Here is a 14691-nt window from a genome sequence, read left to right as displayed (position 1 = left end):
TCAACTAAATAGTATAACAGTAGTAATAGACCTTCGTGTACATAAACTTAAGTATATATGATATTGTGCGTGAAGACACGGATTAGAACCAAATAAACCCTTAAAAAAAACCCTCAGTAACCATTCACATTGGCATTTCTGTAAAAAGTTTAAAGTTTGAATTTTCATGCGTTAGAAAATTTTTATTGTGCTTTATTTGACGGGAAGATTAATAATAATTTCAAATTGACAAAACTGGTTTAGTTATTACGTGGATACTTTTTGATAAGCATTTCGAGCTTTTTAACATTTATATGTATATAATATATTATGTATAGCACGCCCTTTGGGTGCAAATAGAATGAGTCTTTAAGAAACTTGATTGTTTGTAAGCCAATTGGGAGCCATTGAGAAAGATCGAAAAGCATAAACACTACGCATATGCGCTTTTGCCAATTTTATAACCAAACATGGTAAAATAGAACAAAAACAATCACCATTTTAAAGCAAAATATTTGTTTGTCCATGCTTTCTCCAATCATTTTACAACAACGAATACAAAACAAAGAGCATGCTCAAAAAGTAAACCGATGAAGTCCTTCCTTTGTCAATTGTCATGTGATGAAGTTGTAGGAACATTTGGTGGTCTAATAAAGTAGCACTTGTGCTAAGTCCATTAGATAAACCTGCAGTCCCAAATGGAACAGTAGTGTACACACCCAGAGATGTATTGCTCGATTTCCACCTTCTTCTTTCCTAATTGGGGAGCTTCACACTATAAAAATATACATATGTGTCGCCAGTCCAACGTCACTCCATAACCTATTGGTGCATTCTCTTATCTTTGTTGGTCCCTTTGTTTGGTTGTTCTTATTCACCACCTGCAAGTATATGTGCCAGTTAGACTACCATGTAAATAATGTGAACAACTAAATGTGCAAATGACATGTAGGTTTTCTTCAGAAGGCCATTGCATCCGTCTGTCCCTCCGACGTGATTCTAGACTAATAAAACTTGTTATAAGTTTTTTTTTTTTTTTTTTCTTTTGCTTGAGGGTTTAAAAACGTAATGTTGAGTGTAGTGCTATGACCTCAAACCCAAAACTACATCAACCAGGCTCTGTCATAAGGCTGGTTGTCATGCGAATATTTAATTCAATAGAAGCACATTATTACAATATGAACTTTGGATCGTAGGCACCTGTTGTCATAAGTAGATATTTAGAATTCAAATAATACCTAAATCAAATATGAAGAAGTTCAATGACATGCATGTTTTCATGTTAGTAGCGGCATGTGAGATTGTTGAGTACATAGACAATGAAGTAAAGAAGTAAATATAGCAAATTGAGGATTTTAAAAAAGGTAATACAAACAGAGGGATACATTCATAGATTTCTAAATCGTAGGAACGATATTGATCTCATATGTGATTGAAAGACAATAAAACATAGCTACAAAGCTCCAAATGAGCATCCGCATGGGACTGAAAGGCTTAGGGAGAAAATAGTCTCCATAGAGATGGCCTTATAGGATTTAAAAATCAGAGGTTGTTGTATGACATATCACTGCATATAGTACAACATAATCAGTTCCGTTGTTCCACAGCCAAGGAAAGGAACACTGGCTTGAATAGATGGAGATTAAAACTTCCCTTAAGTCATAGATATACATGTTCTCCACAATATAAAATATGTTAAACAGGGTGAAAAACTGAAAAACACGAAAAGGGTCTAAAATCCATATAGTAGTTCATGAATCATATATAAACACAAAAATCCTCTAGAGAAACTTGACACATCTAAGACTGTATAGCAACTTACCAAGTGAGAGTCCAGAGGAGGTGGACAGTTATCAGTTATGGTATCAATCCAACTGAATATCATGTTATGGTAGCCATAAGGTTTTCCCGTCATGCTCCGAGCATAAGCCCATGCTGCAGTGGCGTTAAACTTTGCACGCAAGTCAGGGTGTAACGGGAGCAATGCTACCTATGGATTAGAGTTATCCTTCAATGCTAGTTCCCACCACTCCTCCCACGGAATTACCACTATGATCTCCTGTCCCTGTCAAATAACCAAAGCACACTTCTACTTATAATGATTTATATGCTTCTATACATTAAAGACAAAAAATCATAAGGATATAAAAAAAAGTTTAGTGAAACAAATAGAACTGTTTACTTCTTTTTCTTTTTGAAAGTAAAAAATCTCAAATAGCCTCGTTATAGAAGTATCATCTTAATGCAACTATGCAGTACGAAATCACTAAGGAGTAGATAATATTACAATCCTAACTCTTCTACTTCTGAGGAATTCTTAGGATGAGCATCCCGCAAGATGCTATTAGCATACCTTCTCATTTTCATGTCCTGATTCACCAACCCAGAGATTCCCCATATCATCCTTTAAACAGATCAAGAAGTGACCCCAAAGAAAAGCGATTTACACATTTCTCTAATGTCTCAAATCCACCCCATCGACCACGAATCTTTGAGACTGCGAGGAAATCACCGGAATGGACATTGTCTGGATTGATCGTTGTAATCCAAGGCTTAACAAGTTTTTCAAATGATGCTCCCATGTGCTTCTGTAAAAAGGCTATGTTCCGGTTCTGACCCCAACCAGAGTTTGAAAAGAGAGGTAAAACATCGATCAGAGACATCAAGGTTCCAAGCATCCCTGATGGCATAAGAAACACAGATATTCCATGCTGCTTTACCTGATGAAAAAGCACCAAAACTATCCTCTTTGTCAGACATAATGATATTTATATGTTGCAAAGCAACAGAGAAGGTGAAGAACATACATATTCCAATTTTGCAGGCTCTTCCCATGACTCAATCTCCAATGTATGCTCCGTAGCAGAAAAGTAATAGTCCCAGTGTCACCCTATAGGGTGTTGCAAATACATACGATCCATACAGTCCAAATTTGTGAGCAAAGACTTGTTTGAGGAGAAAAATCAAAAGAGAGGGAGAATATAATTGCAAAGTCCGAGTAATGTGAATAATAAGGCAAGACCCTTATAGAAAGCCATACAGGATCTAATGCAATACTTTACACAAATATCATTCATATTTGTAAGCAAGCAAATTAAAGTCGTCGATTAAATGGTGAAAGATACAAATAACCTATAGATCGCCAAATTACAAAGTGTTGATGCACTAAAAAGGAAGCATGTATGCCGTTGTAGCAATTGTACTAAAAGCTTTCATGTAAATGAGGTCGCTATGCAGCCAAAGAAGAGTAAGGTAAGATCGTGTTGCGAGACTTAAAAAGTTCCAAATTCATGCATTGAAAATGTTCTCTCCCATCTTAGGCAACTTAGGAGCATTTAAACATACTAACAGGTGAACAACTTTGTGTCTTTGTGTCTTGTACTCTAATATACTTCCGATTTGATATCATTAGTATGTCACGAGTCATTTTTACATAAATTTCCATTGCTGCAAATATATGTCCACAGAGGAAGAACTTTGTAGTCTAGTGCTGTAATATACTTATTGATTCTATATCCTACATAAACATATGTGATGTGAATTAAAGGCGAAAGCAACTTCAATCAACACACCAATGATAAACTAAGGCTAATTCTAATACCATGTAAATAATGTGAACAACTAAATGTGCAAATGATGTGTAGGTTTTCTTCAGAAGGCCATTGCATCCGTCATTCCCTCCGACGTGATTCCATACTAATAAAACTTGTTATAAGTTTTTTTTTTCTTTTTTCTTTTGCTTGAGGGTTTAAAAACCTAATGTTGAGTGTAGTGTTATGACCTCAAACCCAAAGCTGCACCAACCAGGCTCTGACATAAGGCTGGTTGTCATACAAATATTTAATTCAATAGAAGCACATTATTACAATATGAACTTTGGGCTGTAGGCACTGCTATCATAAGTAGATATTTAGAATTCAAATAATACCTAACTCAAATATGAAGAAGTTCAATGACATGCATGTTTTCATGTTAGTAGCGGCATGTGAGATTGTGAGTACATAGACAATGAAGTAAAGAAGTAAAGAACAAATTGAGGATTTTAAAAAAGGTAATACAAACAGAGGGATACATTCATAGATTTCTAAATCGCAGGAACGACATTGATCTCATATGTGATTGAAAGACAATAAAACATAGCTACAAAGCTCCAAATGAGCATCCGCATGGGACTAAAAGGCTTAGGGAGAAAATAGTCTCCTCAGAGATGGCCTTATAGATCTTTAAGACCACAAAACTTGTCTATTCGTTCACAAACTTAATAAGAGAGAAAAATGCATTTGTATGTATGATTTTTGCTAAGGATAGAAAGTTTAAGACAAAAAAAACACCCTTAAAGAATGTCCCTTAAATTGAAGTATTCTACCTCTTGTTTATCAATGACTAAACCACTGAAAAGATAATGTCAATAAACTTATTAACAAAGAAGTACCTCCTTTTTCTTTAAATCAGCTAAGCAAGATTCTAGCAGTCTATGGTAGTCTGTATATCCACATATCAATGCAGAACCTCTTGGACCCATCCCATGTTGTAGTGCTGCCTGAATACAAAGGTTAACAATGTCTAAACAAATGACATAAAAATTATTTACAAAGAAAAGCATACCTCTGCAGCCGCCCTACAGACCGTTGGATGAGAACTCAAGCCTGGATAATCATTTCCTGAAAAGTGAATAAGCTTTCGCAACGACCCGGGTGGTTTCATATTTCCATTACCTCCTATAAAAATCACAAGAGCCATTGTCTTTCAACCCAAAATTTACTCTAACTATCTAAAAAAGAATGAATGGTTACTTACTAGAGCTAGGAACATTATGAACCCATTCCCCGGAAAGTGAATTCGAGAGTTGAATTTCAACCAAGAACGGTCCCATGATTATAACCCATCGAAAGTCTTGAAATCTTTTTCATGTGTAGTTGTTGTTAAGACTGAAATGGGTCAGAGTGAACGAAGTAGATTCAGTGTATCTAGTTTAGATACTGCTTTCTCTACCAACGTGTCCCAAGATGAAGTCATTTTCTGAGACAAACAAAACTAAACCGATTACAGAAACTGATCTGAGAAACCAATTTAGAGCACCCCTAATAATTTAAACAACAAAAACTAAAAAAAAAAACTAAAAACCAACAGAAATACACAAACCTATTGTAACATCGAGAACAACAACAAAACATGTATAGAATTGAACAATAACAAAAAATCCATTCAAGAAAATCATAGAAAATAAATAAAAGAGGCTTATCAATCAAGTAAACTTACCAAGTTCTTGAAATCAAGATAGTGAGAAAGTTCAAGTAGATAGTTTTTCTTCTTCTTGCAGGGAGAGGGAGTGAGATTTGGAGAGACAGTGATATTAGAAACGATGTCCGCACCAAAATAAAGGGGAGATTTGGGGATAAAGCAAGCGAGAAGAAGTGAAGAAAATAATAGCTTCAGATGTGCTCTCTAGCCTTCTTTTTCCATCCTTTCATGCGCTCTTGTTTCCAATCGCCTAAGCTATATGAAGCTATATCAATATGCTTTTAACTATGTATATTAATTTGAATTCCAATTAATGTTGAGGCATTTAATTATATTGATTCCTAATTAGTATATCACCTCCGGATGTTGCATCGTGAGTGAGACCCTAAACCAAGACAACAACACGACCCTTCAAACACTATTTTGTATCATAACCAAAGCTTTGCAAGACAAATTCTTCTAGTTTTTGCAGTGAACATATAGGAAGAAATGTGCTTATTAAAAAAGAACAAAACTTCAAGTGTTAAATAAATATTACCTCGAGAAAAAGAGTGCATACTGCTAAACATACAACATGACGAACACTCATAAGAAAATTAACCTTTTGTCTGTTCCAAATATGAAATTAAGCTACATATTTTTTTTTGCTTGGTATGAGAATTCAGTTGGTGTTCACAAAATAGCGGAGTACATGGAAAATTAATAGTTAAAAAAGGATGGAGAAGAAGATAATGAGATAAACTAACCTGTTACTTCTGACTTTCCAAAGAAAATAGACAAAAACAGGGATATTCCATTAAAATCCCTTATATCGATCTTGAAAGCTTCATATCGTTATTCTCTGTGACAAAAAAATCATAAAATCAAGAGAAGATGAGAGAATATAGTAATTAGGTATGAAACAGAGTTTTCCATAATGAAATCGCCAATAATAATGGTAAGACGTACATCCTCCCTGCTTTACAGAACCCAAACACTATGTTGCTGTAAGTGATGTTGTCGGGTCGGTTCAAAACCTGCATTTCTCATGTTGTCCAAAAACTTTTCAGCTTCATCAAATCTACCCACAGAGGTCAAAAAGACCTATGGATCCCGTCATATACAGACTTAATGAATGTATGCCCTGTTGCTTCATACTTATTGAAAACTCTAAAGGCCAAATCCAAATCTGGGGTGTTGGCCAATGAGATTGCACGTAAAAGTGAACCACAATGTAAAACATAAGGTTTATAAGGGCCATCCATCATTAACTCATAAAGTTCCACTGCATTTGTCAACATCATCCTCCTTTGGAAAGTTCTTGAGAGCTTTATATATGTATCACTATCTATATCGTGACCGGTGCTCTTCAATTCCTTGACGACATCCCAAAACTCTTTAATTGAATTTTGCTTATCAAGAACCTTTAAAATACCATTATAAGTAACAAAAGATTGTGTGTATATCCCATGTGCTCCTCCACCCAACGGAAAAAGAATAAAGCCTTAAAAGGTTGTCCTCGGCTACCGTAAAGATCTCTAATAAGACATTCTCTCGATAATTGAACATTCATCTTCCCCAATTTCTTCTTAACATCGCCGCCATTCCAATCCGATCCTAATACCACATCAACTACACCTTTCACAATGGCATCCAAAGAAATCCTCATCTCCATATAGGGCTTCATCCGCACTAACAAAGCCTATGATAACAAACTATTGTTCCAAAGAAGATTTGATATTCCCGCTTGCCAATGCAAAAGGGTAGTGAGAGAGAGAGAGCATCGCTTGAATATCAAAATAAGATAGAAATTGGTAGTATTACCATGTATAACACCTGAATAAGCGGAGAGATTTCTTGATTACATCCAAAGGAGCAAAAGATCAGAAACGTAAGAAATAAGTCAGTTGCAGAGTTCCAAGTCGGTTCTTTAAATTCTAGTATACCACAAACTTGAAAATTCACAAGGAAGCCAGAGTGGTTGAAAGGCTTCAAGCCAACAGCTACAGCAAGCCAAGCAGATGCAATAGTTGGAGTTTTTGCCCAGAAAACCAATAGACTGCACAAACATGAATAGACATAACTCTTTTGGTCTCTTGAAAGCGAGAAGAGAGGAATAAGATCAATTTTTTGTGGTTTTCAGTTTAAGGGAGAGCAAATTATGGAGATTTGGGAGAGAGAAGAAGAAGAGAGCGGTTGGTTTCTTTAATTTAATTTCGGAATAAAAGGTAAGCCGCGAACAATTGAATAAGGGAATAAGAGCGTATATTTGATTTCCAACCTGAATTTACACATACATCCTTAAGTGACTATGTAATCTTAAGGGTATAAAAGATATTAAATTTTGAAATGACAAAGTAGTCCTTCTTAAAGGCATTGAATAATTGATTTAAATATTTTATCAAGGGTATTTGATGGTAGAAAAAAGGTTGGTTCAATTTAAATGTCCATGTTAATTATAGTATATTCTACTAATAGAGATAGATTAAATTAGGGCTGTCAATGGGTCGGATCTGAACATGACACACCTAGGTCCAGACCCGACCCATAACATATATGAATTTTCGAGTTCAAACCCGGTCTAGGTCCGTTACCATAAACAGCGTGACTTCAAAGGTTCAACCATAATCAAAGTCAGTTACATTTTTGTAAAAAAAGAAAAAGAAAAGCACATAACCAGAACAATAGCTGCAAGCGAAGCTCATCATTGTAATAGTTGCAATCAAAGTTTATGCTTTCTTTAAACTTGTCTAAGCCACGTTTGAAAATGCTGGTAATGCAAATGCATGTTTATGTCTTATTCAAAAGATACACAACAAGGTTTTGTAAATGATAGGGAATATGATACCTATGTGAACTTCTGAGAGAGGCGAATAAGTTGGAGTGTTGAGAGAGGCGAATAAGTTGGAGTGTTGAGAGAGTAAACTTCTCTTTATTAAACGTTACACTCAAGTGTGATCCAGTTTTCTTTTTTCAACTATCTTGTTTTTGTCACAATACTTGTTTCAACTTTCAACTAATATTACCAATTCAATTTCGCAAGTTGGAGTGTTGGGTGTCTTCCTTTGTTGTTTAATATCTCTTTATTTTTCTAAATGGCTGATTCTCTAATTTCCATTGTGTTGGAGCAATTGGCCTCGTTTGTCCAGCAAGAGGTGGAACTTGTAGTAAGTGTTCGCGAAGAAGTTGCAAAGCTGATCAACACACTCAAGATGGTGCAAGCTGTGCTCTACGATGCGGAGGAGAAACAATTTAAGGAGCAAGCAGTGAAGGTTTGGTTGGAGGAGCTCAAAAACATTGCCTATGCTGCTGACGATGTTCTGGATGAATGGCATACTAGAACTCTCATCACGCAAAACCAAGGACCTGATGTCCAAGTCAATCGTGGCACCCGCAATCAGGTTCTTTCTTATTTGCTCTCTCCTTGCTTTTGTTTTAAATCAGTTGTTGTACACCACGACATTGGTAAGAGGATAAAAGAAATAATGACAAGGCCTAGATGTGATTGCCCGCAATAAGGACCAACACAATCTCATTGTCACTACCCATCATGAGGAACCTAGACAGCTAACTAGCTCTCTAGTTGATGTATCCGAGATATATGGTCGCGGATCATGATAAAGAAATTATATTGAATAGATTGTTAGATGAAAGTAGCCGTCAAGAAATACCCGCTCAAGTCATCTCCATAGTTGGAACTGGTGGTTTTGGTAAGACAACACTTGCCAAACTAGTCCTTGAAGAAAACAAAGTGATGGCTTTCGAGAAGAGGATGTGGGTGTGTGTCTCCGAGCCATTTGATCTTAGAAGGGTTGCCAAGGAGATCACTGAACAAGCTGGAGAAAAGGTCCCAAATGACTCTGGGTGGGAAACTCTGCATAAGTCTCTGCGCGATTCAGTCAAGGGAAAACGGTTTCTTCTAGTGCTGGACGATGTTTGGACAGAAGATGCCGAAAACTGGAACCTGTTGAAAATTTCTCTAGACGATGGTGCTGTAGGAAGTAAAATTTTGGTCACCACGCGTAATGAAAAAGTTGCAAACATGATGGGCTCTACATATAAACATAGGTTGGAAGAATTGTCTGAGGATGACTGTTGGTCGTTATTTAGTCGTATTGCTTTCCAGGGAAGAGAAGAAGATCTTAGCAAGTTTGAGGGAATTGGTAAGAAACTTGCAAAGAAATGCAAGGGTGTCCCTCTTGCTACCAAGACTTTAGCAAGTCTTATGCGCCAGAAGAAAACAAAAACGGATTGGAACAATGTTTTGACAAGTGAAACATGGGATATGGAACATACTGAAAAAAATATTTTACCTTCTCTCTTCATGAGTTATAACCCTTTGCCCTCAATTTTGAAGCATTGTTTCATGTATTGTGCGATTTTTCCTAAAGATACGGAAATCTCGAAAGATACGGTGGTGAAGTTATGGATGGCACAAGGTTTTCTCGGTTCAGAAGGAAGCAAAGATCTTGAAAAAATTGGAAATGAATATTACGATGATCTCGCTATGCGCTCATTTTTTCAGGATTTCGAAAGAGATTCCGAAGGCAACATTACACACTGTAAGATGCATGATCTTGTTCATGATTTTGCCCAATTTCTCTCAAAGAGTGAATGTTGCATTCTGGAGACATATGACACAAAATTTGATGAAAGCAAAGTTCGTCATTTAGCTACTACAGGAAATGTGGGGATTTCCGCAATGATATGTAAGGTGAAGAACTTGCGAACCTTGTTAACACCCATTATACCAATATATACGGTTCCTGTTGAGCTATATCAGGAATTAACATGTCTTAGGGCACTGGATTTAGGTGGTAGTCACATCGACAAACTACCAAATGAAGTGGGAAGATTACTGCATCTAAGATACCTTGATTTATGTGGTACCAATTTGTCAGAGTTGCCCGAGACTATATGCAATCTGTACAATTTGCAAACTTTGGAACTCTCTCAGTGCAAAAAGATCCAGAAACTACCTAGCACTATTGGAAAGTTAACTAATTTGAGACACCTTGGTATTGGAGGAACTGATGCTTTGGGTTACTTGCCACAAGGGATTGGGAGTCTGCGCTTCCTTCGAACATTAAGTAAGTTCATTGTGCGTGGTTCAAGCATGGGATGCAATCTAGGAGAACTTAAACTTCTCACTTTTCTTCAAGGGAATTTGAAGATTGAAGGATTGGAACGAGTGGTAGAAATGAATGAAGCGGCTGAAGCAGAACTGAGGAAGAAGAACCGCCTTCGTGGACTAACTCTAAATTTTGGAGACTTAGAACAAGCGGATGTGGAAAAGATGAAAGGTGTTCTCAAAAACCTTCATCCTCATGAAAATTTGGAAGAATTGAAAATAAAGGGGTATCCTGGCCTCCAGTTCCCTAGTTGGATCACAAGCGGGTCGAATCTAGTCAGTTTAAAACTTCACAGATGTGGAACATTTACAGAATTGCCTGCTGCTATGGGGAAGATGGAATGCCTTGAAAAGCTAGAAATAGTCAGAATGGGTTCGGTGAGACACATTGGTCGTGAGTTCTATGGGGTTGGCATTGGTGGCAGCAGTAGTTTTGTAGCATTCCCAAAGCTGAAGTCACTTTTATTTCGTGATATGGTTGAATGGGATGACTGGGATCTTCCAATTTCTAAGGATATAAATGTCATGCCACAGCTGATAGAGCTCCTTCTGGAAGATTGTTCAAAGTTGAGGAAACTACCTGCTCTCGGAAGACTACAATCCCTCGAACTTCTTATCATTTACAATCTGGACGCAGTGAAACGAATTGGAAGTGAGTTTTGTGGAGTCGACAGCATTGATAGCAGTAGCTCTGGTGGTGAGGTGATAACAGCAGCATTTCCAAAGTTGAAGAAACTTGTATTTTGGAGTATGAAAGAGTGGGAAGAGTGGGAGCTTCCAATTTCAACAACCAGCATGGGGGATACCCCACCGGCAATAATGCCTTGTCTATGCGAGCTTGAATTGTCTTATTGTCCAGTGTTGAGGGCATTACCAGGTCTTGGAAAGTTAAAATCTCTCGAAAGCCTCACGATAGAGAACACAATGGTTGGTGACTTTTTAGGAATTTCAGATGATGACGATGTACACAATGGTTGTTGCTCTACAGAAGACGAAGGTGCAATAAGCAGTGGCGACGGAGAATCAACACAAGAGGGAGTAATCACATTCAGAAATATATTGCGAAGTATTGGTTGTCTCTGTTTATCAAAATTGGACACAGAGGTAAAACGAATGGGAGGTCTTCTTGCCTGTTTCGGAAATTCTGAAACAACAGGAGGAGGGTCTGCACAGGTGCAACAAAAAGAAGAAAAAGAAGTATTATTCCCAAGTTTAAAAAATCTGAAAATCACTGTTCTGCGAATGTGGCGGGGGTCGAATTTGCCTTCCCAGAAAGACAGAGTGGTTATTATGCCTCTTCTCCGTCAACTTACCATTCGCTTATGCGATAAATTACAAGTAATACCTCACTACATGTTTTCTCAATCGTTGAAACAACTTGAAATAATGGACTGTCCAGAACTTGGAAGGGCCCAGCCTTGCCTTCCTCCACTCCTTGAGTACCTCAATTTCTCTGGAAATGTAGGTTTTTTATCAAACTCACTACCTGTATGTGATGTCGAATGCTCCCACAACAACAACAATAGTTACCCATATCTCAAAACTGTTTACATCTTCGCTTCACCGCACTCGTCACTCCCCAAGGGTTTCAACAAACTCAAAGGAATTCAAAGATTGATTCTTCACCGTTGTGACACACTTGATTTCGAGCTCAAGGAGTTGAACCATCTCACCATGCTTCAACATTTGGAAATCAATGACTGTCCTATTCTGAAAGAGCGGTTTGGAGAAGGAAGGGACTGGAGCATCCTTTCCCATGTTCCCAAAATCACCATTGATTACGAGGAGATTACTTAAAAGCAACTGAACTCTTTGTGGAGGAGGAGGAGCTCAAAGGAACATCAAAGCCGCAAACAGGTAACAATTTCTGTTTTTTTTTTTTTTGGTTATCAAAATTAAATATGCAGGAAACTCAAATAGAATTCAATTAAATGCTTGACAGGTTGAGTGCATAAGATAAGTTGAAACTTAAGAGTGGTACTATACAGATAAATTGGTCACTGTTTTATCATTACCGTTCTTAGTGTTCCATGAGATTCGATAATAATATGTAGTTTCAACGGTTTTGAGGGTAAATTGATCTAATAATGATCACTTCTTCGTTTTCGACAATTGCATTCAATCTTTTACTTTTCTATTTTTGCTTTCTTGGTAAATAATTTCTATTGCTAAGCTTATTGATTCACAGATTTGTGTTAGCTCAAATGTGTCTATGGTGTCTACTAATGTTTCTGACTACCTACTATTGCTTTTCATAAATCTTCAGCATTTTATAGGTATAGCAAAAATATTACTGGAGAAAAAACTCGAACTTGTCAAAGAAGCAGATGACAACAGAAGAACTCCACTTCACTTTGTATCGGCATTCGGGTTCCTCAATTCAAGGATATTCAAGGTAAATTGATCTAATAATGATCACTTCTTCGTTTCGACAATTGCTTCAAATCTTTTACTTTTCTCTTCTTGCTTTCTTGGTAAATAATTTCTATTGCTAAGCTTATTGATTCACAGATTTTTGTTAGTCAATTTTCAACTAATACTGCTATTTGACAGTTTGACACGAGCTGAAATGCTGATGATGGTAGTGGGTGTTATGGTTGGTTAGCTCAAATGTGTCTATGGTGTCTAAATACACTATTATTTATGCACGCATAGAAACAACTGGGAAAAAAATGGAAACAGAGTGGTGAAAGCAACTGACCTGTATGTGGAGGAGGAGGAACTCAAAGGAGCATCAAAACATGAAATGGGTAACAATTTCTGAATTTTTTTTTTGTCCCAAACTTCATATCTACTGATACACGTTTATTCAAGGATTTAGCAGTGTCAAAATTAAATATGCATGAAACTGAAATAGAACTCGAATGAAATGTTTGACTACATAAGATAAGTTGAAACTTCAGGGTATAGCTCACAGATAAAATTAGATAAGGTGAATGGAATAGAACTTGAATGAAATTAATGCATATGATAAGGCATATAATGGCAAAGTAGGGCAATTAGTATAGATAATCATATTCGAGTTAAACATGCAGTTTTCGCAAATTGTGCTAATTTGAGACTGATGTAGTCGTTGCTGGCAATATATTTGAGTCAGAAAAATGGCACCAAAATTTGAAAATGTTACAATAATACCATTATTATTGTCATCTTATCTGGATAACCAAGTAGGTTTGTTATCATCAATGAATTACTATTCTGGATAAACTAAGTCAATGAATTACTATTCTCATATTCTGAACAAACTAAGTCTAAATATGATGTCAAACATTAAAATCAGTTATGTTAATAAATGAAAGGTGTTCTCAAAAACCTTCATCCTCATGAAAATTACCAAGTCTAAATATGATGGTCAAACATTAAGATCAGTTATGTTAATAAATGAACACCCCTCCCTCGTTTCTTTTCTTTCATAGTTTAGGGTCTATATTTACTTCTTTATCATCCATGCACACATCATAAGTTTCTTGTCTAATGGAAGTATAAAGTAGGTTCATTTCTCAACACAACGTAAGCTGGGACAGCTACCTATTAGTTTCTCTGTACACATGAATGAAAGAAATTTTGCAACATTCTTGTATATTTTTTGTGATTTCTAGGCCTGTATTCAAATAGTACCAAGGTGTCTGTTATTACCCCTTCAGGATGTTTATAGCTATCTGAGAGTTAGCAGACACCACTTTCTTTTTTTTAGTAGAACACACCTGGTTTACCATAAAGTATCCCCTGAATCTCTTGGTATAAGACTGATCTCATGCCCCTTCTTCTGTATGGGAAAGTAATACTTCTCCCTCTGGGTTTCTGATTACTCCAACTCCAGTTCTAGTATCTGTCATGGCTCCATCCGGGTTCATCTTGATAGCATCTTGATAGCATCCATGAACAAAGGATAGGTTTTCTTGTCTTGTAGTTGACCTGTAATCCAATCTTGTCCATGAGGACTCTTTCCTCTATTGTGTCTTTCAATTCTTATACTTGGCTTTGCAGGTAAGTTTCCATTTCACTGATCAGTTTCTCTCTCACTATGCTGCTAGGTTGACTTCTCTTTTTTGTATTTGGGAATCATGTCGGAATGTAGTGAGCCATGCTTAGCTCCTTGCTAAGTGCTAGCTATCTTGTTTGTACACTTTTGTTGCTAATGAAATATAACTTTTCACGGATGAAAATAAAAGGTTGGCTTGTGTTTCTAAACCGTCTGAAGTTTCTTTCTGTCCACAAGTGGCTCACAGTTGCATAAACGTAGGTTTTAAGTATCTGAGCTTCTAAGCCTTCTATATCATTTCTGGAACATAGTTTCATGAATATCGTCCATTCTCTGTTATGGTCTCTTTGTATTCTTCCTCCAAGTGCATTCTTAACAC

At 36.7% G+C, this 14691-nt stretch overlaps 2 protein-coding genes and 1 pseudogene across 3 annotated transcripts; 2 read left to right on the top strand and 1 right to left on the bottom strand.

Moving 5' to 3' along the window:
• Window positions 1-1514: 1514 nt before the first annotated feature.
• Window positions 1515-3056, bottom strand: LOC147503770 (uncharacterized; annotated as a pseudogene). The gene is made up of 5 exons (XR_015220959.1): window positions 3020-3056; window positions 2787-2924; window positions 2333-2699; window positions 1802-2044; window positions 1515-1691 (listed from the first exon to the last, which is right to left on the bottom strand). The product of XR_015220959.1 is annotated as an uncharacterized LOC147503770 (transcript).
• A 4872-nt stretch (window positions 3057-7928) lies between these two features.
• LOC147503768 (putative disease resistance protein RGA3) lies at window positions 7929-13710 on the top strand. The gene is made up of 3 exons (XM_086556996.1): window positions 7929-8600; window positions 12597-12725; window positions 12884-13710. The coding sequence occupies exons 1-3, from the start codon at window positions 8295-8297 to the stop codon at window positions 12896-12898; spliced, it is 450 nt and encodes a 149-aa protein (XP_086413122.1). The 5' UTR covers window positions 7929-8294; the 3' UTR covers window positions 12899-13710.
• Window positions 8854-12127, top strand: LOC147503769 (disease resistance protein RGA2-like). The gene has a single exon (XM_086603697.1). It carries the CDS (start codon window positions 8954-8956, stop codon window positions 12125-12127), a length of 3174 nt encoding a protein of 1057 aa, XP_086459823.1. The 5' UTR covers window positions 8854-8953.
• Window positions 13711-14691: the final 981 nt, after the last annotated feature.

The sequence above is a fragment of the Coptis chinensis genome, chromosome 4 (assembly GCF_015680905.1).
Source record: "Coptis chinensis isolate HL-2020 chromosome 4, ASM1568090v1, whole genome shotgun sequence".
Classification (NCBI taxonomy): Eukaryota; Viridiplantae; Streptophyta; class Magnoliopsida; order Ranunculales; family Ranunculaceae; genus Coptis; species Coptis chinensis.
This window is presented reverse-complemented; position numbering and strand designations above follow the sequence as displayed.